Source organism: Aplidium turbinatum, chromosome 6, assembly GCF_918807975.1.
Source record: "Aplidium turbinatum chromosome 6, kaAplTurb1.1, whole genome shotgun sequence".
Lineage (NCBI taxonomy): Eukaryota > Metazoa > Chordata > Ascidiacea > Aplousobranchia > Polyclinidae > Aplidium > Aplidium turbinatum.
This window is the reverse complement of record NC_137477.1, coordinates 4,338,515-4,364,515: the sequence shown is the minus strand read 5'-3', so window position 1 is coordinate 4,364,515 and position 26,001 is coordinate 4,338,515. Positions and strand designations below refer to the sequence as shown.

At 38.0% G+C, this 26,001-nt stretch overlaps 1 protein-coding gene across 1 annotated transcript in view; it reads right to left on the bottom strand.

Moving 5' to 3' along the window:
- Positions 1–26,001, bottom strand: part of LOC145771814 (uncharacterized) — a 42,295-nt gene that overhangs the window by 4,489 nt on the left and 11,805 nt on the right. Inside the window, exons 14-39 of the mRNA XM_082583547.1 lie at positions 25,282–25,459; positions 24,480–24,751; positions 23,915–24,025; positions 21,390–21,507; positions 19,841–19,953; positions 19,169–19,304; positions 17,915–18,081; positions 16,959–17,105; positions 16,639–16,765; positions 15,715–16,249; positions 12,999–14,971; positions 12,663–12,871; positions 12,061–12,351; positions 11,120–11,310; positions 9,913–10,057; positions 9,485–9,623; positions 9,043–9,184; positions 7,820–8,003; positions 7,182–7,365; positions 6,471–6,719; positions 6,148–6,255; positions 5,649–5,716; positions 4,679–4,795; positions 3,590–3,771; positions 2,427–2,581; positions 936–1,915 (exon numbers count right to left, since the gene is read on the bottom strand). Coding sequence (XP_082439673.1) covers positions 936–1,915; positions 2,427–2,581; positions 3,590–3,771; positions 4,679–4,795; positions 5,649–5,716; positions 6,148–6,255; positions 6,471–6,719; positions 7,182–7,365; positions 7,820–8,003; positions 9,043–9,184; positions 9,485–9,623; positions 9,913–10,057; positions 11,120–11,310; positions 12,061–12,351; positions 12,663–12,871; positions 12,999–14,971; positions 15,715–16,249; positions 16,639–16,765; positions 16,959–17,105; positions 17,915–18,081; positions 19,169–19,304; positions 19,841–19,953; positions 21,390–21,507; positions 23,915–24,025; positions 24,480–24,751; positions 25,282–25,459 — 7,221 coding nt within the window. The remainder of the gene's footprint in view (positions 1–935; positions 1,916–2,426; positions 2,582–3,589; positions 3,772–4,678; positions 4,796–5,648; positions 5,717–6,147; positions 6,256–6,470; positions 6,720–7,181; positions 7,366–7,819; positions 8,004–9,042; positions 9,185–9,484; positions 9,624–9,912; positions 10,058–11,119; positions 11,311–12,060; positions 12,352–12,662; positions 12,872–12,998; positions 14,972–15,714; positions 16,250–16,638; positions 16,766–16,958; positions 17,106–17,914; positions 18,082–19,168; positions 19,305–19,840; positions 19,954–21,389; positions 21,508–23,914; positions 24,026–24,479; positions 24,752–25,281; positions 25,460–26,001) is intronic.

The window sequence follows — 26,001 nt, the reverse complement described above, 5'->3', positions numbered from 1 at the left end:
AACACCTTATTACATTTTGAACATTTTTTGCTCCACAAAAACTGTTGGTGTCATATATCTCTGTTATTTGCGTGATCTGATAAATAAAACGATGGATGCAAAGCAGCTGTGACAAGAAGGGCAAGGTTGGGTTGGGCAAAGTTCAGGGAATATGAGAAAATGTTGTATGGCAGAAATTATTGTAAAAATGAAAAGAAAAGTTTTTGAAAGTTGAGTGCAATGTGTGGAGAAAAGAGAAGATTGAAAAAAGACAAAAGAATTGGTGGATATGCTGAAGACGAGGGATAGCTTATTATAGATTAGGGGTACTTAAACTTTTTTGTCTGTGCCCCCTTGCAGTAGCCTACCTTGTAAAACTTTGTGCTCCCTTTTCCTTGTTAAGTTATAAATCAAAGTCAGACTACATAACTTTGCATGTTCTGGGTCTTACAACAAAGTTTATTTTTCATTATACATGAATCGAAAGATTAAGTGGATTCGCAATCTACTTTTCCTCACATTAATAAAAAGGAAGTAGCTGCTTTCTTGAAGCCAGCGGTATAATTTGTGGCGTAGGGAAAGACGACGCCCATCGTATCTCAGGGCCACAGTTGTTTACACTTGTAAGTGCAGAAAAGCCACTTTCACAAAAAAATAATAATAACGTCACAAACAGCAGTTGTTACCGAACAATACCTACCATCTTTGTGCCCTCCTTGCAAAGTCTTCACGCCCTCCAAGAGGGGCGCGCCGCCCAGTTTAAAACCACTACTATAGATCAACTTGCAAGGGTGAATGAAGTAAGATGGTATGGACATTTGTTTGCTTGAATGGTCGGAATAAAACATGAAGCGGCTGTGTTTATTCTTTAGCAAACAGATAAAAATTAAAAATACACTGCACTGAAAGATAAAGTAGACTCTGAATAAAAAAAAAAAAAAAACTGTTTAAATCACCTTCAAATCTTTGTCACGTATAACTAACGTTTCCAGAATCTTGTCATCTTTTGTTACACGACGAAGCTCCTCTTCACGACGAGGTGGGGCATTATCACTGAGGTACCCTGGGTCTTTTTTCAATGCAATACTCCTAGGCTGTGCAGTAGGATCTTTATGCATGAAACCATCTTTCAGCATCATTTTGGTTGGAAAGATTTCGCTCTCCGCTTGATTGAGACGCCGCCGACCGCTATTTTCGTAAGTAGCAGTCGATTCTATTGCTTTGTCAAATGCCGATGTGTCTTGGAAGTGTCTCTTTAAAATGGTGGGTTTACCGGCATCTTGATTAGGTAAGTTTGTCATTCTGGTATTTCTGTGAGAATCGGATGTTTCTGAATCATAATGGATAGGCGTGGGTGGCGGGCGGGAACGAGGACGGGAACTGTCTTCCGTGGTAGATTGTGCAGATTCATCCGCCCTGTGCCTCAAGCGTCTAGAACTGTTGTCAGTGTTTTGACTTCGCGACGATAAACTGTTTTGAGACGTACCCGCTGGGCAATGCACTCTGATAAGTTGGGAAGCGTCCGAAGATCCAGCAGAAATTTCTGTAACTCCTGCGTCAGACGTTTCTACGCCTTCCGACGCTTCTTTTTCCGATTCAGATTTCTCCTTCTCTCGGGCCTCTTTACTTAACTTTTCACAAGAGTTCAAACGCCTATTCTCCCTTAGAATAACTTCGGATTCCGTCCAAGCGTCGTACGCTGCTAACGGCTTGCGTTCAGGTATCTCGTCTTCGCTGACTCCGTGAAAAAGCTTCATCGCTTCATTGTCGGCCAGTGCCGCGATGGCGAGGACTTCTTGCTGTGCCAACTGGAGGTCGTAGCGCACGTAGCGCCGAAGCCTCTCGAATCCGATTATGACGTCATCCAACGTCGAGTTGCTGTCGTCTCTTCCGTTGTGCAAGAGCGAATGCACGTGACGCTCCTGACGTCGAGGATCTAAAAAAGCGTAATTCTTATGAATCATTACAACCGATTGTTCAAACACAATAGTCCCATTGTTGTTTCATTAGTCGTTCCTACTTTTTAACCGAGTGCTTTGCACCATCAATTATTATAAATGTAGTTTCGACTGTGATGGTTAAAAATAAAAACGAGCAAACTGAGATGTTTCTGTTGCAAGTTCAAGACTTTATTTGGAATATATACCGTAGTTATAACACTTTTCGACAAGAAGCAATTTAAAAGCTACAGGCAGACAGACCACATCCTCAACATGAGGATTAATTCAGGGCCTGTGTAATCAAAATTGGTTGATGTTGGCAGTCGGGTCGCAAGTTATTGCATATTGCTCATCCATATAGGCTCATCTCATCCAGATATAGGCTAAGTGAAAATAGACACATGGAATACTTTTATCATGAGTTGCTGATACGACCCTGCTGGTACGATAACACTGCAACGACTTTGTTAATGTAACCACAATGGTTTGACTAAAATATTACCGCACCTATTTTTTCTGTATTTTTCCACCATCCTTCGTTGAATTCTCCATCTTTTACTTTCGTTTCAACAGCTTCCAAGCAACTCTTGACTACTTTCTTGGTGTTGTTTAGTGCAAATTCAACCACACTTCCATAACGTACAAGCTTTGCTACACACATTCTGAGTAGAAGCAAAAGTTACCAGTTTACTACGAATAGTAAAAGTAGAGTTTTGTTTTGTATGTAAAGTAGGCTAACCATTCAATCAACACCATCCAATTGCTGTGACCAGTGCATTGTATCAACGTTGGAGTCTGTAAGTCTACAATTACTACAAGTTTGTAAACAATGAAATGTAATAGTCAAGTGGGTATCATCTTCTACAATCCCTAGGTTATAGCTAGCAGGTTGATTTAAAATCCCTAACAACTATCGTAGTACATGTTACTTGAAATAATTCCAAAGAAGACTCCCTAGCCCTGTTCGGTCTATTACGTTGGACTAGGGAGTCTTCTTTGGATGCTAATCAATTATTATCGTCTTCTAAGATCAATGACATATCACGAAACGTATCATTTTATTCCCGAAATGTGTATTAACTTCAAGCAGAGGTCCTGAAACAATTTAGTTAGCAATATTGCTCTATTTTACATAGATTCAAGGTTTGTAGATGTTTGATCAGCGTAAAAATGAACTGATCTACTCACTAAGTTAATGTCTTCAGGGAATCGGCGTATGCCACGTAAAGAATGAAAGAAAAAGGAGACAAGCCGACGCAGCTAAAGCGTCAGCTGACTTGTCCAGCTGCCAAATTAACTTATGCGATAAGCAGCACAAATGATTTCTTATCCGGATTGCGGGAGACCTATATTTCATTGTTTAATAAATTATAATAAAAGTGGTTTCTAGCAGTAGTTGCGACGTTCATTGGATGAGTACGAAAGTAAAAACAAAAACATACATCTACTACAACTGCTACTGTGACAACATGCTACTGTTACTAACAACAATCTTCCCGAAAACAGAAACTTTTCAATATTCTGAAAAAAAGTGTTTGCTTAAGACACCACGTTAATATAAAACATGCTATTGTTAATCTTTAAAAAAATCTGTATAAAATTTTTCTTCTTTAGTATAAGTTTGCTTTGCTCAACTTCTCAACTATAGCCCTGTATGTTATTTTAATTACTTTGTAATGCAGTTTAAATAAGCCAGATATTGTTTGACTTTGTAAGCTTGTATGACCGCCTGCTGTATATGGAGCTGGGTGGTTGCTTTGAATATTGCTTCTCCAATGTAAGATTCAATGATCGTCTCAAGAGCGTCATCTGTCGACACTTCTTCTATATAGCGATCTTCGTCTTCTTCCCTCTATGAGTTAAGTTAAAGATGTTGAAAGAAATACACCGATACATACAGTAGCTTATACAATAAACGGTAATAATATCATTAAACAGGGCTCATTGTCAAGCGCAATTCTAAGCAGAGCCAAAGTATTCAAATCGTTATAATCAAAGTAACCTTAACAGCCCGTTTCACCATTTGTTGGTTTGTCAGAAGGTTGTCATTTGAATGCAGCTTACGTAGACAAAATATATACTCTCAAACTAAGAATTTTTGAGACTCTAGCTGATTGCTTCTGTGTGGTATATTTGTCTTCATAAGGGTAAACATCTACCAGTATCGACTTTTCACCGCATTTAGGCTTATTCGATGATTATAAAATATATAGAGTATATTTTTAGATTGTAGACGGGAACCTAAGTAAATAACTTCTACCTTTTTCTGGACTTCTGCTATGTTTGGCATATAGGCCTATTTTGTTTTTGTTGTGATGATCAGAAATAAAAACAAACTGAACTTCACTCTGTGGTCAATCTCGTTGATAGGGCTTGTCTCAGTTTAAGGTTCTAAAGAGTTTTTTTTTTTCATTTTAACAATAAAGATTCCCACAGTTACTCCGTCAATCAGCAAGGAATATTTGTCTGAACTGTTTGCATTGTAGCTTATGGAGTTCATATCAACACACAACAGTGCAAGACAAAAGTAATCAGCAATCTGTTGGAATTCTGACATAAAAAAACATTGATAAAAAAACCTCTCTCCATGTAAAAGACGTTTTACATCGTTCCCCGTTTTACATCATTTCAATGACTTGAAACGTTGCTATAGTGGTTAACATCATGTAAAAATAGCAACTTTTTGTCGTTTTGAGGCACTAGGACCGAAGGTCTATGCTTTTACCTATCGAATGCAATTTTGGTGTCGAACGCCTTACCAATCTATCAACAAGTCCCGATAGAAATCTTCCTGTTACTTGTTGTTGGTTGACGGGGATGTCCCAAGGAAAGCTCAATACCTCCCGACAATCTTCTACAGCTCCACACATTTTACCCTGTAACAGAAGTTGTAGGCTATGTCAGTTGGCAGGGTCGTTGAGAGTATATATTGGGTTTGGGTCCGGTAGGCTACCAATGAGACCTTCGATTCCCAAACCAAGAGACTTTTAAGAACAAACGTATTATATTTGAAGAAATGCGGTAATTTATTCAAGTTCCCAAGCCCTTAGAAAGGATACTGGCCCCTAAAATAATCCCAGGTCCAAGTCTAAAAACATCTCTTGTCAACGCTACTGTTAGTTGGTGTGTGACGGAATAATCATTGTCATTAACTTTACCAGAATGGCATTACACATTAACAATATTAACCTCAGAAAATGAAGATATTTCGGACATATAGCATTATAGCAAGTGGCAACTGGTTGGCAAATTCAATGTTGACTGAGATCGTACAAGGCAAACGAACGAAAAGACGACAAAAATGAAATATTTTGACAATATCTAGCAAACTACCGAAATAAAAAGCATGCCAAAAGTACTAGCAAAAAAGGAGTAAAATGAAGGAAGTTCACATGGGAGGCCAAAGATGATCAAACATGATTAATTTGTTGAAGAAGATTGCATATTACTTCATTTATTCTCATTTATTATGCATTCGTTCATACTTTGTGCTTTTAATCTATAGAAATAGTTTTTCTAATAAATTTTAGTTATATGTGCGTTTAGATTGCATTGACAGAAATATATTTTCCTGAATACTGAACAGACCGCAATTTTTTTGGGTGCGATACTGGCTCATTAGCATCGCACCTCTAAATTATGTCACAGAGCTCTGAACTGTTGCTGTTTTTCGCAGTCAATTGAATTCTTATCTTTGTACGAAAACGATTGAACTGTTGTGATACTTACTTTCATGTATCCTGTTATGGCGTCGACAATGGAAGCCGCGACACGATTGTCTTCCGAAAGTTCAAAAGCTGTCAGACAAAATTTGCAAATTTGTTTTTAAAGTGTAATAAAAAAAATTATACAAACATAACAGAAGAGTAAGTATAGTGGCCCAGTTTTAATTCGGTGATGTCCCCGTTACCGAGGGTGGTCGGATTCACATCCAAGTGCCGCAATCGCCTTCACACCTTGCCTCCACATCGATCTGTCTAACGCGTCCTCTCTTGTCAAGCCCACCTTGCTGCTTTCCTCCTCAACTTGCCTTTTTCACGGAAGAATTATCTCAAAAACGCACCACTTTGAAAATTTTCCAGCGTGTGTAGCTTAGCGATTTACAATCAGCTTATTTTAAGCATTTGACCACGTTTCGATCACAAAACTGTAATTTTTGTTCAAAATCCGACTTGCTTCGTATCAGAAGAAACCCTGGACCTGACCTAGAAATGCAAACTTTACTGACCTGAGCACATTTCAAGGCATTTCTTTGCACTTCCTTCGTTTAATACAATTTTGGCCGCTTGCTGTACATCGTGTGGCTTCACAAACTTTTCATTCTTGATTTTGTTAACTGCAAAAGAAAGAAGTCGATGTAAATACGTGTGAAGAGAATCTTTACTTGGGCAATAATTATAGAAAAAATCAATATACACATAAAGTGCCACATATGCATATCCATAAGCTTAGGTTACCTCTTTGTCGAGAGACGTACTTGCGTTATGTGGTTGCTGGAAATCATTGGACAAATGAATGCAAGCAACCATTAGGAGACTCATAGACACTAACCTGCTTTCAGCAGTCCGTTGAAAGATTTTGTCATCGCCCGGTAGTGAGAGAGCCTTATCACGTGACCTGACGTCGCAGTGGCCTCTGTGTCAGTGGTATCCGATGAGCTGAAGTCGTTCGTGTATCGTTGATATAGGACAGTTTTTGATTTAGATTTTGGAGGGGTTATGTCAGGGGTGAGAATCAACATCCTAGTGCTTTCTACAACGGCTTGAATCAGCTGTCTGTAAAACCGTATGCGTCTTTTCTCTAAAATGAAAAAGTTGTTTGAATGAATAACAGGAAAATGTTTAATTATGTTGATAAGCATTAAAACTACTGTGTCTTAACTTTGTTTCATTAGTGCTTATTTTAGTCGACAATGCAAATTAAATGTCCTCCAGCTCTCGTGGTAATCTTTAAAAATTTAGGAAATCTTGTGTAAACAATATGATCATTCATAGCTGGGTCAGGATTAAGTTTGTGGTGAAGTCTTCACTGCGTTATTAGCATATGTGGCTTGGCTTCATAAAGCCACGGAAATTGAAAATTTCAAACTACTGTATTTTCCTTGTAAATTTCTATGAATGAAAGTGCTAGGTCCTTTAAAGTTTTTTTCCACTCCATGCTGTATTAGTCGCCCACCCGATTAGTTGCGCAGATTATATGTTAAACAAAGGGAAGTTTAGCATCAAGTGCTGATACACTCTTTCACAGGAAACAAACGCTCACCTATCTGCAGAGGTTCGTTTGTTATCCCGTCCTCGCGCACTTGAGGGCGCCATACCACTGGCAGCATTTCGCTGTAGCGAACTCCAAGAACAGTTCCTCCGATCATTTCTATCCCGTCATCATCGTGCGGAAGGAACTTCTCTAAATCTACATCCAAGCCCATCCCATCATGAGGAACACATACCTGAAAAGCGTTTATAAATAAACACACCTTTTTTTTCTTCTTGTTGAGGGAGCAACTCAGGCGACATTTCCCAACTGCTGCAACCTATGCACTGTCACAGCGTTATGGTCTATGAGGAATGTCTATTATGAGGTCTATGTGCATGAAAAAAATTAGATTCAGCGGCATTATTTAGAAAAACAAACTCTAAAACTTAAGTTCAAAATGGTTGAAACACTGTTTAATTTAAGCAAAAAATAAAGAGCCCAAAATGTAGATACTAACTGATGTTCAGCAAACGTTTAACTTTTGAAACGTTTACTGAACCTGAGTTTGGTAGGCTATCTACATTTTAGGCTCTTCATTTCATTAAGTCAGAAAAGTTTTCAAATTGGCTTCAAGTGAAATTGATCACAGGTTACGTAAGCCGATTCGTTGAAATGGCGTGAATAGAGTTTTATATTTGTTGTTCGACCTTGCAGGTTCTTTCATGATCAGTCAGTGCTTCTTCTCTAGAACGCGCGACGAGTACGCGGAAGCGAACGCAAGCGTCAGCACATTCCTGCACGAAGCGTAATGCTGAGTCGTGTTCCTTCCACCATGTTATGGACAGAGGTTGATAGCCATCACCAAATGGAAACTTGCTAGCAGGATCACATCTGAAAACAAAGTGCTTTGTTTATTTGTTTATTATATCCAGACTTACTCCAGGTGGTTGACGATTTAGATAAAGTGGATGTTAAGACAAGGAAATTAATTTTCGTGTCCACCTTCAAGCATGCCATGAAGTATTTTCCCGGAGACACAGCCACATGCTCTTGTGCGGTGTCGAACCAGGGATGTCACCACTCGGCTGTGCACTGTGCAGCCGACTTTTTTCTGCATTTGAGCCTATGGAATAAAGATTTTCCAGACTTTGATATAAGAACTTATGATGAGAGGATTGAGTTTAATGTTAGGAGTTTGATAGACTTTGATGAGAGGATTGAGTTTAATGTTAGGAGTTTTACAGACTTCGATGAGAGGATTCCTTATCATTTTACTGCTCCAGGTATTGAATGCTTCCACCTTCTACTCTCCAAGAATCTCCTGATAACCATCCAACTTTTGGCTTTATCAGTCAGGACATGGATAAGTCCTGCTTCACTTTGTAGGCAAAAAATGGCACGGTATGTGAAGATATGATTTGCGGTCTGATAAGCGTCACACTCGCAGCAGTGTTTACAACATTTTACATACAGAGCTTAATTTTAGCCAGCCCCTCAGCCGCAATTTTTCGCATTTTGACTTGAACTTCCATGTTACTGGTTTCAGGCCAACCAATATTGGAAGTGTTAAGTTTAGGCTGGAACTTTTAACCTAAGTCTCCCTCCAATGCTTTGCTTGTAGAAATTAGGCACTCCTTGCATCAAATACCAACTCCTCAAACGTTTTGACGATTTTGAGATTTCCAAGACAGGCTTTCTTTGTGTGGCAAGAAAAAACAAAACAAAAAACAAGTCAAACATTAGCGATGCATCTCTCTTTGTTTTTACGCTCGTCACCTTTGTTTATCTTGGTAACGTTCACTGTTAATCGATTTTAATCGAAGGAGGATGATTGTAATTTATGACATCACAATCGTGCAATGTTGTTTGCTCCTCCAAGCCATTGCACTATAAAGGCATTAAGTGCGGTACGCTAAAGTATTACACTTACCCAAAACCTTGCAAGTGTAGAATAGGCAACCGTCTAGCTCTATTGACATGACAACAAACACCACTGGATTGCAATGTAGAGTTCAGAGACACATAGCTTGAAGCTGGAGACAGGTGTCCAGCAAATGTCTTTACTCTCGGACCTAGAGAAAATAAACAACTCCATTAACGAAGATTTTAAATTTTACTATCATATCTTTATTAAAGTTGTACGTAATTGTGAAATGTGGTTTAAACCATTCTGATACCACAAACACTACTGTACAGCTTTAGACTTCCAAAACTTTTGAAAGAAGTGAAGGATAAAAACATGTTTTAAACGTTTTTTTCTCTCACAAAATCTTAAGCAGTTGCATAATATACAGTACTTCACACAAACAATGCGGGCGAACAAAGACCATTATGATATCATAAAAGTGGTGAAGGAAATGAAGAAACTGTACCAGGTCGTTTCGAGAGTCCCATGAGGTCCAGCAATGTTTGATTTTGTACATTGTTAATTTCGCTCATGTCATCGCTGTCTATGACGTCAATAGCCGTTTCGAGTCCGCTGTCACTCGCGTGTACCGAAGGAGCTCTGACCTAAATCAAGTGGACAACTCTTTAAGGAGATTGTATGGTTTGGGTCATTGTTTAACTTTTTCAGCTTTGTTGTGTGAGTACGTCAAACAAATATTTATTTTCAACAAAAACTTGGCAAAAATAACTATTTATGATTTCACGTGAACGAAAGTAGTTGTTCAAATTATTCCAATACAATTTGAACAAGGTATTGCCCTATTTTTCTACCCTGGAAATCATTGGGTTATGTTAATGTATACAGCATAATTGTTATTAAACTAAAATCAAATGCTAACAATAATAAACGTACCCTGCAGCTCTGATTCTGCTCATCCGCATGAGCCTTCAATGCTTCTTCGTAACACCTCACAGCTTTCAAAGGGAGCAAATACCGTGAGCAAGGTGGCTGAGGCTTTTGCTGGGTTCCAATACGAATGTGACATTCCGAGCAAATGCTGATAAAATAATTCAAACCGTTAAAGCTTTTTCTTAAAAAAGCTGTCACTATTATATGAGTCAGAATAATTTTGAAAACAATAATTCAATCAATTTTGTCGCGTTTCAAGCTACTTTAGCCTGATTGTGAAGATTTAAAGTTGTCAATCTTCGTGGCTACCTTCAAGTATGGCATTAATATCTTAGTTAGAGACACCAGTGTGCTCTCCGACTACGAGTGTGCTCTCTAATGTACGTCGAACTACTGCACATAGCCTAGCTACTTTTCAAGCCCGTGTCCGACAGTACTCCCTCCAAACAACCAACAGCTTTCAATGAATAAATCAATGGAGAAATATCTTATAGCCGAGTAAAGATTCTTAGCAGGTCAAGTGAGAAAAGTCAAGTCCATAATTTTTTTTTTATCACAGAGTGAAAGATATTGTGAAATTTAGAAATCGATTGAAAAGTAGTAGGCTACGTATTGCACGGTAGTGCAAACTTATTTTATGTAGGATAATGTTAACGTACAGACGTTTTTATCGTGAAACCATTGAAGTACTTTATGTTGCAATGAGCAGTTTAGTTTCCTTTTGTAGTTAAAATAGTGAAGCAAAATTTTATTGGATTAACTGCAATAGAAGAGAGGCATAAGCCTAGTTTTTAAATACAGGTGATTTTCTTACACATTAACCTAATTTGATATCTTGCGCTGCAGGATTAAATTAAGCTTATCTGGTTTTCGTTTAGGCAATGCTACAGTAGCTATACCTTACTTTACCTTACAGTAGCTATATAGATACTTAATATTTTTGACTATTTGCTCCATGGTCTCACTGCATGCAATTTAAAAGTCAGTTATAGCCACTCATTGTCTACAGTGGCGTACGGTGTCTATTTTTGGTGTTCACTTTTTAAGAAAGTTTCAAATACATTCAAGATTTGCACAGTGACTCTTTATATCAAACCTATTTATTTTGATATTTATTTTGATATGATCTCAACAGCTATTGAGCAAACTGAAAATCTAGTGTGTGTTTAAAGCACACAAAAAATGGTCACCGCACGACACTTCTGCTTACCTATGAGCAGCACTAGCCGAGTCGTTCGTAACCGAAACTGAAGGATTTTGGTGGCAAATGCAAGATAAAGGAGGATTGGAAAAGTTCTTCATGTATTTTGCTTCTTTTTCATCCAAATCCTTTTCGTCTTCGCCTTTACCGCAATTCATCCATTTCGAATCGTGTAATCGACAACAAGCGAATCTAGGAAGCTAAAAAATAATTCGATTTAAGTTTTGGCAATTCCTGTTTTGGTTGGAGAGTTTTAGATGTAAAAAAAAAAAACTGTAGGCTTAATGTTAAACTTTATGATGCAAATCATTGGAAACGACAGTGCGAGAGGCCTAGATTAAGGAAGAAATACCGTATTATAGATTGTAACAAGATTGAACTCGCATATTGTCCTACATCTGCTGCACCTGCTGCAACAGTTTCTGGTCAGGGAGGAAAAACAAATGTAATATGTAAGACCAATGGTCACACTTTGGGTGAAGTTTGAACAAATGATATTGTAGACTGGTCAGGAGTTGATTACAAAACTGCAATAGATAAATATCACAATAGAAAAACTCGGCTTCACTGCTTCCAAGCCTCGACGAAAGGAAGGAACTTAATGATGATTGCAACCCATGTTAGCAGATGCAGATTTTATCAGGTAGTACAATTTGGGTAGAGAGATAACTTTTTTAAACCATAAATAGACATAACCCAGCAACAACACTACATTTAACATTATAAAAACAAAAACAATAAGCTAACGTTTTCGGCTAGTCATACAGCCCTTTTCTTATAGGCTTGAAAAGGGCTGCAAGACTAGCCGAAAACGTTAGCTTATTGTTTTTTTATAATGTTAAATATAGTGTTGTTGCTGGGTTATGTCTGTTTATATCAGGTAGGTATAAAAATTCGTGATTTTAAAACCAAATTATGCCACTTGCTTTGTAAATGAAATACAAACTTACTTTATGTAGATCACATGTTTGATTGAGAAACTGTCTAAACTTCATCAGTTTGGCCTTGCGACTTATGACAGGTCTTTTACTGACGCTGCGAACCAGCTTATCCATAGAGTCGATGCTGTTTGACTCACTGCTGTCATCAGGGCGGAAGCACGACACGGCTGTGACGTAAGAATCACTATGATAAGCCCCATCAATGTCTGGAGCAAATTCTAAGACTTCTTTGTCTTTAGCATTGGGTAGAGAATGCCTTCCCGGGGGAAGCCATTGTTTAAACCGATTGAACATGTCCTTCTGCAAAAATTGAAAGTACAAACGATGAAATTCCACGGCCATGGTAAAGTTGATATGAGAACATAATCTTGTTACATCTTCGTTTTCAATAAAATCCTTCTGTGTTGAATTATAGAGAACGTTTTTTTTTTTTATTAGTGTAGAATTTATTGGTGATTTTAGCATAGAAAAATTTCGAAGTGTCGTTTTTATTACTTCGATTTCTGGATTTCTTCAAAGTCTAGATTCTGCAATGTTTTTTTTTTTTTTGTATGATGAGTAAAGGTTTTGTTAGATTACAATGACAAAATTACTGACAACTGGAGAATGACCTCTAATTTTTTTTTGTTCTCCAAGTATCTGTTTTCTCTTTGCTCCTTTTCGCGCTGAGGAATTCGTCGAAGATGAGCTCCCTTAGGAAGCTTGTTCCTACATCCTGGTCTTCTGCAACATCCCTTGGCTTGTTCCCAGTTTGCGTTTGGATCGGAAACGTCATCGGGCAAAGTGACGTTGCTCATGCTTTCATCAGGAGTTTCGTCATCTGAGTATTATTTGATTTGAAGTGAAATAAAACAAAATTATCAGCATTTCTAATAGAAATCTGTTTACAGAAAACAGTAAAATGTCCTTAAATATTACAATATTAATATGATTGAAAGATGACGTACCTCCTTGGCGTTTGACAAAGTATCGGTATGCGTATGTCAAGTCTTTTACTCTTTTGAGAGAAACTACTCCTCCACAAACTTGGCAGTATTCAATCTCTTCCATCATCTTCATTGGATCACTTAAACCGTCACTTTCACTTTCTAATGCTCCATCCAAAAAATCAACTCCTGCGTTTTTAGGCTTCACGTACCCATTGTCCAATTGGGTTTCCTTCAGTTCTCTTTCCTTGATCAACTCCAGCGCTTTTTTGGCTGTTGCTGATAGCGGATTTTTTGCGTTTTCAACTGTTTTAAAGTTTTTGGCTGTTATTGGGTATGGACGACCGGGAGCTTTGGCTACTTTTCCAATGCAATCTTTTCCACAACCGGTTCTGTCCAGTTTAATCAAGTTATCCTTGTCTGGATCCGGATAGTCAGCTTCTTGTTTTGTGTACATCGCCAAAATACGTTCGCTCTCATGTTTGTTGCGGCGCCGACGTTTCGATTGTTCAGTTTCGTCGACGCATGGGCATTCTACTTCAAATTTGTTTTTACAACATCCACTAGAAGGAAAAGGAGATTTTGTATCTTCCAATTGGTTTATGTTTGCAGTTGTCGATCGTTCAGAAATACCGTCATCAAAAATTTCGCTTATTTCGGAGTAATACTCGGTTTGTGTAAGTGCCGCTGAAGCGCTGTTATTATGACGTGATCTTAGCTTGGTATCATATCCGGCGGAAGGGAAAGGCAACCTCGGGCAATGACGTTCGCCGTCGTCTTCGCTCTCAATCGGCGGTACCTGTCGACGCCCTTTTGATTGATTTTCCTCGCGTTTCGCCTTTCTCGATTCTTCCGCGTGTCTTACTTTGTCTCTACGTTCCATGATTTCTATTTGTTTTGCTTTTGTGACATCACAAGGACACCTTGGTTGATCAAGGCGGCAAGGCCCGGGAAGCTTCCATTGTGGTTTATTTGATAGTTCCTCTTCTTTTTTTTCAGTTCCTTCGTCTACTTTTTCATCAAAAGAATCATCATGTTTGCCGTGGCATTGTCTTAGCTTGTTACGACAACAATCAGGAGACGGAGGGCTCGATTTTTGAAGAGGTTGTTGAACATTACCATGTTCTTTTGAAAGTCCTTTTTCTTCATCTTCTGCACTTTCTGGTGATGAAACGTTGTCGAGTGATGTGCTCGATGTGTCTCCACTAGAGGCAGTGCTGATTGAGGGAATGTGCAGCTTCCCGCGCTTTTGTCGAACATTTTGTGCAGGGGTAATCACGTATTCGGAAACATGAGCTTTTGCCGAAGGGTTGGGCCTTGGAAACGGCAAACCTTGTTTCATGTTTATTTTCCATGACGAGTTATCATCTTTTGGAGCTTCTTTCACACGACGCCGACTTTGGGAATCTTTTGCTTTTTTTGCTTCCACGTTTTTTTCAGATATTTGCTCTTTTTTCCCCTCAGTAGTCTTTTCCTTTCTCAACGATTGGCGATACTGCTGCTTTGCAAAACCTTTATGTTCAATTTCTGTTGGTCTGAGTGGCTTTGCTAGAACCACATCCTCATAGTCAGGAAAAGTTTGCATGTCAGAAGTAGAAACTTGGGGAGCCCCTTTGGTGTTGTCGGTAACTATGGAAACCATCTTTTTAGGGTCTTTTGTTTCTGTAATTTGTCTTGCGATCGAGCACACGAGGCAGGTATATATGCACTTGCCATGTGTGCAAACACATGGCCTAATTGAGTTTTTTTCTGGCTCAACTTCCTGCTCATCATCATCATTTCCATTGTCATCGTATACGACTTTGCGGCCCCACAGTTCTGCCGCACTTTCTACTTCTTCCCATTTTCGATGTCGACCATAATACATGGGATTTTGGTGATATCCTTCCTTGTGGGCTTCCCAAGCCAAGCTAGACTTGCTTCTAACTGAGAAGGCACCTTCACCGCCTAGTCGTCCTTCTATATCAGATAGCCTCCGTCGGAATCCAGTTGGTCTGTGACATCACAAAGCATTAAAAATGATCAACGCAACCTATTGAACTAAGTAACAAAGATAAACGGACCAAAGATTTTTAGGGTCCTGATCCGATCCTGGTTTTGTTTTTGAGATACGCATCCGATCCGGATCCGGCAATTTCTATATATCTCAGATCCGGATCTGAAGCAGATCCGAAATAATATTTTGTCTGAAAATTTATGACAATAGTATTTTACCACATGACAGATTCATATTTTTTTCTAAACGAAATGGATTTATGAAATGCAGTAGCTTACTACTTGGTAGCCTACTTTGGTTTATAGTGTGGAAATATAGATTTTAGTGTCTGGATCGCAACAATGGAATTTATAGCTTTCTACTTCATGCATTATCGTCTGATCACCTCTTACTGTATAGTACTTTTGGTCCCTATATTACATATAACGCACATGCTGACTTGCCATATGATATTTTCCTTCAATCAAATGCATAATTGCATTCTACGTGACACAACCAAATAACTATTATTTCACAACAAAGCAATAACTAAATCATGTGGTCATGTCCGCATACAGTACCTGTACATCTCTGCTAAGTAGCCTACTTTGAAAAATCGTTCTAATACTATGACTAGTTTGCAACACTATGTTTTAGACTTTACATGCTTGTTAAAACTTTATTGGACATTTCTAGGTAAAATCCAACAAGGCATTTACGACGAAAACTTTTCATTTGCATTAAATATAGTATAGAACCAACCTGAAGCTGAAGTTCATGTAGAATTTTTCGTAATCTTTCGTCTGAAGAAAGAATTGGTTGTAAATATCGCGTTCTCTGGCGAGACAATAATTGAGACGCCTGCAACATGGAGCATTGAATCCAACACAATCTCCTTTCTTTATCTTGGAAGCTTTCTTCTTTTCAGCCAGTAATTTTAGCATTCGCTCTCTCAACAATTTCTGTGAAGGTGACTCCCGTTGGTAGATATTGATTTTCTCCCTGTTATCAATTGGAACCCATCGTTTGGAAAGAAGCTTCTCGCTTTCCTTGGGTTCATTGGCGTAGATGCAACTCAGGGAAACATCATCAGGAGTCCAAGGAAAGTCGTCGGGCTTTTTTACATCAGTGGATTGTGGTTTCTTTTGCTCTTCGTTCAGCTTAGCAACCAAGTCCTTGTAGTTACGACAACAGGTTATCTTTGACATCCAAGGGGGTCCATTTGTCCCATATTCCGGGTCATTCATGGCTGCTGCATCATCCAGCTTTTCAGCTGAGTCAGAGAATTTTGTTTCCACTGAAATCAATACAAGCTGAGAGTTTGAATGGCATCACGTAAATTAATTTTGAAAGACGTTCCGACTTGTCTTGATAGAGCTAAAATGCCATAATGGTAAAGTTTCACCACAAAAACAATCAAACGACGAAGTCAGTTTTTACATATTTCCAAGGTCGTCATCAGATGTATAGATATGGGTTTGATATCCTACTAAATCACATCACAACGTTTGAAACTGAAATTTTGCTACCGCTTGCAAGACGAAAACAAAGTTCAGGCAAATGATGGCTACTTTATTTAAATGGCATACTGTATTCTCTTTGGTCGTTTTGAAATCCCTTATTTATACTCATAATAAGTCATGAAATGTAACCAAGTTACCAACTAGCAGTTAGTTAGGCACTTACTGTGTGTTTTGAAAGGCAATTCTCCTTCTCCGTCCAGCACAGACTTTGCGTGATCGCAAGCGTTTAGCAGACTTTTAGCCATTTCATTTAACCTCAAGATGGTGTGTTTCAAGTTTCTTGCTGTAGACTATAAAAATTAAACCAGATAATTAATCGAACAATTTCGATTGAATTTTATGCTTCTAATCTTTTTTCAAGCTTTTTCCCTCTTGGAAGCTTCCTACCATTATCATGATGCAATAAAGAACAATTGACTTTGTCTTTGTTCCTGTTTACTTGTTTGTCTCGAAACTACTTCAAAATACAGACAATTAGGCTACCTTCACAAATGGATCAAGATGTTGGTGGATTTCGCTTTTTATTTGCCGGGCGATCACATGAGCTTTCTTTCCGTCAACCTGAAGATCTTCTATGAGCATACGTCCTAGTGGTATGGTAGCGAGATGGTCCGCTAATTTCTGGAGTATCTTTATAAAGTAATTTGGTAGTGGTCACAATACACGTTTATGAAAGACAGAAATATTTATTCGAAAGCAATAAATTTTCGTTCAGTTTGATTTGATTTTTCAACAAACATTTTAACCATTGTACAGTAGGCTACATGCTATCTAGAAACAAAAGCAACATCTAAAACGACACAATCACTAAATAAGAATCTTCATGTAAAAAGGAAAAGAGTACATAGGCCATATAGGCTATTCCGTTATACATAACTACGAACAAAGTATCTGCCCACTCAAGCAAAATACTGAGCAAAGACCAATCATTTTTTTTCAAAACGAATGATATATAATTGAAAAAACACCCGTTGTATGAAAAAAAATAGTTTGACCAACCAGTAAAATTAACAGTTATATAAGTAATAAGTATGCATTTTTACTGCACTTTCGGATTATATATGTATATGGAAGTAGATGGTGTAAGAGGCCACTTTGCTTTTTTGACTTTTGCTGTGTTGTTATGCAAAATATATAGGCTATTTGTGTATTATAAGCAAATCATGCTTCCATCTAGACATGTACAGTGGCGTAAACAGGATTAGAAGAAAGGAGCTTTCCCAAAAATGTTTCACATATCTAAAAAATGTCTATTTACCGGAAAAGTCTATCATAGGATTATCATATTCATCTTGAATTAAATATAGGTAACGATTTTCAAAGCTAAGACATCCAAAACACTTCAAATTTGATCGTGCGCTGACAGTGGTCATTGCTCAATACTCTTCCCCTTTGCGCACACCACTGTATGTTTACTTGTGGATTGCACAACATCGTACCCTATAGCCATGAGGAGGCTGTCTTTTCACTGCATTGTACCATCTCAGAAGCAATCTCCTTCCCAGTTTTCCAGATTCCCCAATTTCCCGATGGAATCCTATAAAGCGCTTGACGCCATCATCAGCTTGAGTCACAAACCGAAGCACTCGAGCAATCGAATCAGCGCCTGGTGGAGAAAACGACTCTTTTTTGCGCATGAGCTTAAGGTTCTAATGATTTCAATAATAAGGTACTTACAGATCATTTGTACTAACTGTAAGTATATTATTCGCACCTGCAATGGTGTTATGATTTGTTGAAGAAAGATATTGAGAGAAAACAAGTAAAACGTTTAAAGATGCTAAAAACCTTACTCTAGAAAAGTGTCTAGTTGAAGCATTTGGCTGCCAATAAGTATTTAAACATAAACTTTATATTTTGTAGATTTATTAAATCACATATGGATTGATACAACTCATATTAACTGATTGGTGTATTTTGACTGGGTTGCACAACTAAATCAATCAAACAATTAGTGTGTAGTCGAGTATGAATTTTATTGAGCGGGATGCAATTCCAAAAACACATAGATATCAAACCCTTGATATCTGTGTGTACAGTGTTTGTCAAGTATTGGAAAGGATTTTTGTTCGACACCAATACAAAGCACGGATTTATTTTGCAAGATTTTTTAATATAACCTATGTCTAAAAAAGGACACGATGTTTAGCGTCTTCTTTCGCGTTTACTTCATCTGAACTTTAACCATCAGGCATAAAGATGAACCTGGTAAAACAAAACCTGTAGCAAGCATAGTTTCCTAAGGGTATACATGCGGGAATGACCACGTTGAGATGTATGCCTTCCTCTTCAAGGTGTAATCACCGGTTTACCTTTACAAAGTTTACTCGGCAAGCGGTGCGGCGCGGCTTTGTCATTTTAACCTTCCACGCGGCGCGCGGCGAAAAAGTTTAAAGCGACCGCGCACGCGGCGCGGCTTGCATCACTAGTGCAGACAGCACGTCATTTAATGACTCCCCAGTGTATAAACTTCTCATGACGTGAAGGGGCTAGTTTCAATGGACAATGACACTAGGGTGTAGCTAACCGACCGATGCCTTGATATTTAGCGACAATACAAGAGAAAAAGAAGAAACCGAAATTGTATAACTCTTTATACTCATAAATCATAAAGTTTGGTATATGTATTACCACGAATATACTGTATGTGCAATGTGCATAAATATGCGTGCCTACCTACTATACGTATATACCTTGTCGCCCTCCTGCGTTTACTTGAAGAATCAGCTCAGAGAACATCATGCATCCATCCTCGCTAAGAACCATAGATCTGAAGAATCGAGAAAGCTTTGTGATGTCACTTTGGGGAAGCTGACCCATAGGACAATCCTTCAGAGCAACAAGCAAAGATAAACCAAAATGAATAAAAGTTTGCTTTATTCAGTGGCAAATCAAGGGAGGCGGATCACCCCACTAAGACACAGTGAAGTAACTTTATTCAAGGTGTATTTACAAGTTAAAAAAAATGAAGGGGTGTACCAGCAAACATCTATAAGATTGGCCCATGATACTAGAGAAGCATTCACAGAGGATACAAACTGATATGAATGAATCAACAAGTGAATAAAGAAATAACAGTTAACCTCTCAAGTACATGTAGCTCCACACAAAGTGAAATTTACATGCCTTTTGACTCTTTTTTATTTTTTTAAAAGTAGGCTAATGTCTAAAAAGACAATCTAACTAAGTGTCCCAAAGGACGTACCTTCTTGTCCCATTGGTCAGTTATGCAATCAACCTATGGGACACTTGAGTGACATTTTTTAATGAGATAAAAAGCAATAGACTAATATTAAATTTGTTACTGTTTTGACTTCATGTTATGAAACAATGACTAAACTTCACAACACAATTCCTTTTCGTACTTTTTGCGGAATTCCCAACTCAGCCAATTTCTTGTTCCAGGCCGTCATGCGATCCAGTTCATAGTAAATGCATTTACTTTTGATTTTGGTGTCGCAAACCAAATTGCCTTGCCCTGAACATGCATAAAATGAAGTGTTAGATGTGAGTACATTTCCGCTTGATACGCAAAAAGAGAAGCACAGCCGATGTTCTTTTTATTGTCCTTGTTTTTTCTTGTAAAAGAATTAGCAAAGCCTGTAATGTAAAGCAACTTAATATTGTATTTCTACGTGTCACTTTTTATCCAAACATCCATGCTTTTGTGTTTCTGCTCAGAGTTACTTTCGCATCTTGTGTTTACCAAGGTCTCCGTTTTGTTCTACCTGCCAGTACCTAAAGCAACACCAGCTCAATCGCCGAGTGGTTTCGTCTTATCGGCTTTGATGCTGGTAGATCTGTGATCGATTTTAGGTCGAGTCAAACTCAAGTCTTGAAAAACATTACCGATTGTGTTTTTTTTTTTGCATAAAGCAGTGAGAATAAGTCTGGTAATAACGTGGTAACATCGTAAGCCAGATGTAAAATAAAAAATAAGTCCTGTCGCTAAAAGACCTTTGCGGTTGTAGAGCGACAATAAATAAAATCATATTATTATTATTAGTACAGTATTACGGTACTTAAAGCAGCAGCGGACTGAGCGGAGTGGTTATTGCCTTTGTCTCTAGTTCTAGCAGGTTTAAGTTCAATCTCAGATCGGGACACAACAAAGACTTTAAAAATTGTACAGGTTGTGTTCGTTCTTGCTAAGTCGGATAATATTGTAATGTGGTGATATTGCAATTTTTTCCCTGAAAGACCGCAGCTGTTGTGGAGTGACAGTAAATAAGCCATACCCTTATTACTACTGAAGCAGTCGTGTTGGCAGTTCCTGTTTTTAAGGTTTTCTTTGAGCGTTGCTCGACTTTAGATAAAGTTGTGTCGAATCATAACCACGACACTTTATGAAAAAGTGACCAGATCTTTTTCACTTTTCACTTGCTTTGACTATCATCAAAGACAGCTTCCCACTTAACTGTTAGGTAAACAGAGTACCAGTCAACACCATTAGTCATAGCACATGACTATGGAACTGTGTTCCGAAAACTAGTGCAATTCGCTATTACTACAGCGAACTCGCAGCATCAGGTTAAAACAGGTTGTTCGTATCTACATTGTGAAGTAGAGTACCGGATGATTGACACTTGAACTGCACGAGAAGTTTCGCTTGCAAGTCTAGCGTGCCACTCACCCACTGCAGTGGGTATTAAAAATCGTATTGAATTGAACGATGTGGGGTAATAAAAACAATAGGTACTGGCTCCAGAAGCTCAGGCAAAGAAGAATAATAGAAATGGAACACACGGGAAGATCCTTTTACCAACACACTTTTGCATAAATTTCACATCAACTCAAAGTTCTAAAATTGTGAATTTAGCCGTAGCCTACTCTTGTCGTCATTAAAACAAAACCTTATCCACCATAAGACTCTAATATTTAACGAGTTTAAATAATACTTTGTCTCACACTTACTGTCAAATTTGAGAGGCTTGCAGTCGTCATCGCAAGCAGCATCAAAACATTTTACTTCATATGGAATTTCTCCTTTTGCTGTCTTGATATGGCAATCTGCTTGGAGACCATACTTTTCCTGATAAAAACACAAATACAGGCATTATAATGAGTTGCCGAAGACGAAAACAAGACGGATTTTAATGTATATTTGTCTTTGGGCATAAATAGCTTCTTTTGAAGTTCCTTTCGGGCAGGTTTGTATAATTGCAAAAACTCTATAGCCCATTGACATTTGTACAGTCAACAGGGCCTCTGAGAGAAATTTTCACTAGGGGTACGAAGAGTCATTCCGGGCCCCCTCTCACTCCGGGCCCCCTTTGTCTTGGGCAAAAAGTGTGATGTTTGCTTAGGCGTATTGCACACCACACAACATTTTAATGCAGAATTGGACATCTGTGCGCAATAATACCACTATCAGGCTGCAATAAAACTATTATTTTGTGTTGTGCATATCATGTGATCTGTTTCTCGCCAATTTGTGCATCCTGCATTGAATTCGTGTGTCAGTTGTTGATGGTGCTGTTGAGAGGTGTCGCTTGTACATCTTTAATGTAAAATTTTTAAATTTATTTTTTTATTTGTCTTAGATGTAGCTTATAATTATTTCTGAAGATGACACTATGTGGTGTCGAAAACGTTGGATTTAGTAGTTTTTTCATGTTTTTTGTGTGTGTTTACTGTTAATCCGTTAACGTTACTGAGTGTTATATGCAGTGTTGGGCGCGATAACTCATTTTTCAGTCAAGCGATAACGATAATCGATAAACGATAAATCAAAAAAAAGTCAAGCGATAAGGATAAACGATAAAATTATCACCGATAATGTCCGATAACGATATATATATTTTTTTCTTGATTAGCGCTGCCCCGTCCCATGCAGCACGAACTGTTTTCATCAACATGCCGAAAAATTGAACATAATATACTGTAAAGGGACAAAACTTTTTGTAAGTTATGCATGAATAGAATCGCAACAGCGGCAGTGGGTATCGAATCTTCAACCTCTTGATCCAGAATCAAACCACTGAGGTAACCGCCGTGCTTATAGATATCAGTTGGATGCTTTTATCAATTGAGTTACACTTCCGCTTACGTGCAGTAGGCAAAATAATTAAATCAAATAAAAAAATACCATAAAAAATTCCAAACTTTGTATTTTGCTTTCTGCTTAAAGGGCTGTTTACAGCAAAGTCAGCAATTTGCAACTCTAAAAATTATTGTGTTGTCAGGGCCATCGCTGCAGGGGGGCGTGCCCCTCCCCTGACAACGACCTGTGCACACACACTTCAAGCACTGAAGAAGAACTGGTTTCAATTTTAGTTTCATTAACTAGGTGGCTAGTAAAAATATTACTTTTCATGGTCTTTCCACTTGTGTGTTGATCCGAAATAAAATTTATCGGCGATAATCAAATATTGCCTTTGGCGATAACGATAAACGATAACTGAAAAAACAATTGAGCGATAACGATAGGCGATAAAAATTTATCGCCGATAATCATCGCCGGTAAATTATCGCCGATAATGCCCATCACTGGTTATATGTATCTGGTATAAACCAAGCTCTCTACCAAGGCTAAAACATAACAACTTGTTAAAACATAATCAAGTTAATCATCTGTCCAATAACCTTTCTTCGTTAACTTTTCCATTCACCACGTGCCCAGCACTAGCAGAGATGAACGAGAGAAGTCACTTTTTTTGACTCCTGTTCCGGTCCTGCTCTCCGGCTCCTGCTCTAACTCCGAAATTCATTTTGAAGTGAAATAAGCGTGAAACTACCTTTGTCAAATACTTTTTAAAAAACAAAAAAAAATCTAAAAACACCCGGGCTTTTTCTCAAACCTGCTTTTGCTACACTATGCTCCCCCCCCGGACAGGAGAATAACTAACTTTTATGATTTAATTTAGGGTGCTTTAAAGCATGAAATTACCACTTTGGGCACCTAATTTGCTCGCAAAGCACTCGATTACCTTTCTGGGCCCTCTTGCTAGATTATGGGGCCCCCAGGACTAAAGAATAACAACTTTTATGCTTGAAATCAGTCGTTTAGGATGGTTTTAACTAAACATTTTTGCGCGTAAACTATAAAACCACAATTTCGGGCCCCCAAAAAACACAGACTTGGGCCCTCAAGGGCACGCCGTACCCCCCTCTCATAGGCCTTGACAGTCAAAGGGTTTCCGGTGGAAATTGAAGTAATTTTGCTGGTCAACCTTTTTTTGCTCTGGATGTTATTGATAGATACTGCAGTGGTTCTTAAAGTGATTTCTTAACTGCAAAAGCCGAATATTGAATCATGGATGGCATATTCATTGATTGCTATATATTTAGTCGTTTAACAAGCTGAGTGCTATGATGTAATACAGATGATTGTTTCAAGCGTCTACTTTATCGAAAATATCAGTTTCCGTATAACTGAATTGGCAATATTGAAACATCAAATTGAAAGTGAATAAATATGTTAAGAGTAGGCTTATTACCCTAATTCGCTTTATATTATCTCCCTGGAAACGCAACCTCTGAGCAAGATCCAAAATCATTTGAGCCCATGCTGGAGACTTTCGAGCAGCCGATAGCAAATGGCAGATAGCCTGTAAGTTATTGAGAATAGTAACATCTGAAAACAGGGTGTACTGTACATTTTTCATTTCTTTAAAAAACATATAATATTTGTTTAGTGTTGCTTATTTTGTTAATTAAAAGACAACGTTTAAGAGACTGCAATGCATATGAAATCACTCTATTTAAATAATTTCAGCTGAAAGTGACATAGCAGATAGAAAGCATTTTTTTAGCTTTTTTTCATTTTCTCTCAGGGATCTGTCAGAAGAGTTTTCCTCCATTTTCTTGTAAAACAGTATACACGACAATTCACTTGAGTACAAGCTAAAACGTTAGCTAAACATGGAATAATACAGCATGATGAACCATAGTCTCCAATTTACAGATGAAATATGACATAGATGAATGTCTATTGTTTACCTTATGCTTATCATCAATCTGCTTTTATTGTGTCATAAACGATATGACGTGTGTATTACCTACCTGTCGGCCAGTATCGTACTGTGATAGTTGAAGACAAGCTTCTCCGAACATCAGAGGCCCCTCTTTTGATTCTGAAAACATTGCAAACATCTCCGACATGCATGAGTGCATTTCAGGATCATCTAGCATTTCTTCGTATGCGTCGCTTAGCTTCTTAGCATATTCAGAAAACATAAGCATAGAGAAGATACGCTGTCTAGGAATAGGTTCCGGATACTTCAAGTTCATTTCTGTCATGGTCGTTCGAGCTTGTATGTTCTTTCTACCCCTTCCTGACAAAATCATGTTGTTTTATTTAACTCAAGTGACGTACAATTGATTTATGGAAAAAATACGGTACCTTTTTCCACAATTTATGAAAGAGTTTATTTGTTTAGCTAAATCTTGATTATTTTGAACGCCCGTTCATTCGCAGGAAGTTTGAAATAGTTACACAAAATCAGTCACGTCAGTTGACAGTTTAAATTTTCTACTTATATCTGAGTGTTGTTGTCTGACCTATTCGGTCTACTCAGCGCCACTGAACAGAGGAGAGTTGTCATTGAAGTGTATAGCTCAATTGCCCAAGCTGGAGTTGAAGTTTTGTTGCTAGATCTTGCATCATCTTTGTTAAAAAAACAATTTCTCTCAATTTAACAATGGAAGCCGATCTCAGTTATATCTAACTGGTGACAGCTAACAATTTATTAGTAGGTATCTATAACTGCAAATTAATTGGCAACTATTTGTTAGTTGTTGTTGGTTTTAAAGTTTAGCCATCAAAATGTGATACAAGAAATATTCAAACAAACGCAGCAAGCACCTTTGAAGTCGATGGGCTTCCAGTTTCCTGTCAGATCTTGCTTGGATGCAATGTCAAGCTTCATCCAGTCTGTACATGGCTTTATGTCAGTGTTTCTTTGATCAAACAGTTGATCAGGAACGCCTGGTGTGCACCATTGATATCCTTTTGTGAGTAAGTCAAAATAAATCATGCAGACCTAACAAGAAAATTTTTCTGAGTCAGTTTCAACTTACATCCCAAAAACAAGGATTTCAAGCTTACTGATGCTAATAGGAGTCCATTTTTTGAATCAGGCCTAATATGATAATAAAGAATCTTGCTAATTACTTGATCATTTAACCTAAAATCTGGACTCCTATCTGCATCAACATGTATGAAGTTCTTCTTTTTGCGTCGTTAAGTTAATCGAATCAATCAATCCTTCCAATATTAGTAAGTCTGAGAATAAAGATTCAAAACAAAACCAAACCAATCAGGTTATTAATCGCAGAAGAATTATGCCGTAAATGTATGAGCTACACTCAGCCGTAATAGCTTGGCAGGTATCACTAAAATGGTCCCACTTACCACATTCGTGTGACAAATGGAAAATTTGTTGCGCAAAACAACATAAAAGGAAAGTAAAGTTTTTAAATCTAGTTTGTCAGGGTGAAGGTTTTATGTCACCTACTCATCTTATACCGTAATTTATTATTTTGTAAAGCTAAATAACTGCTAGTTACAAAGGACGTCCACAAA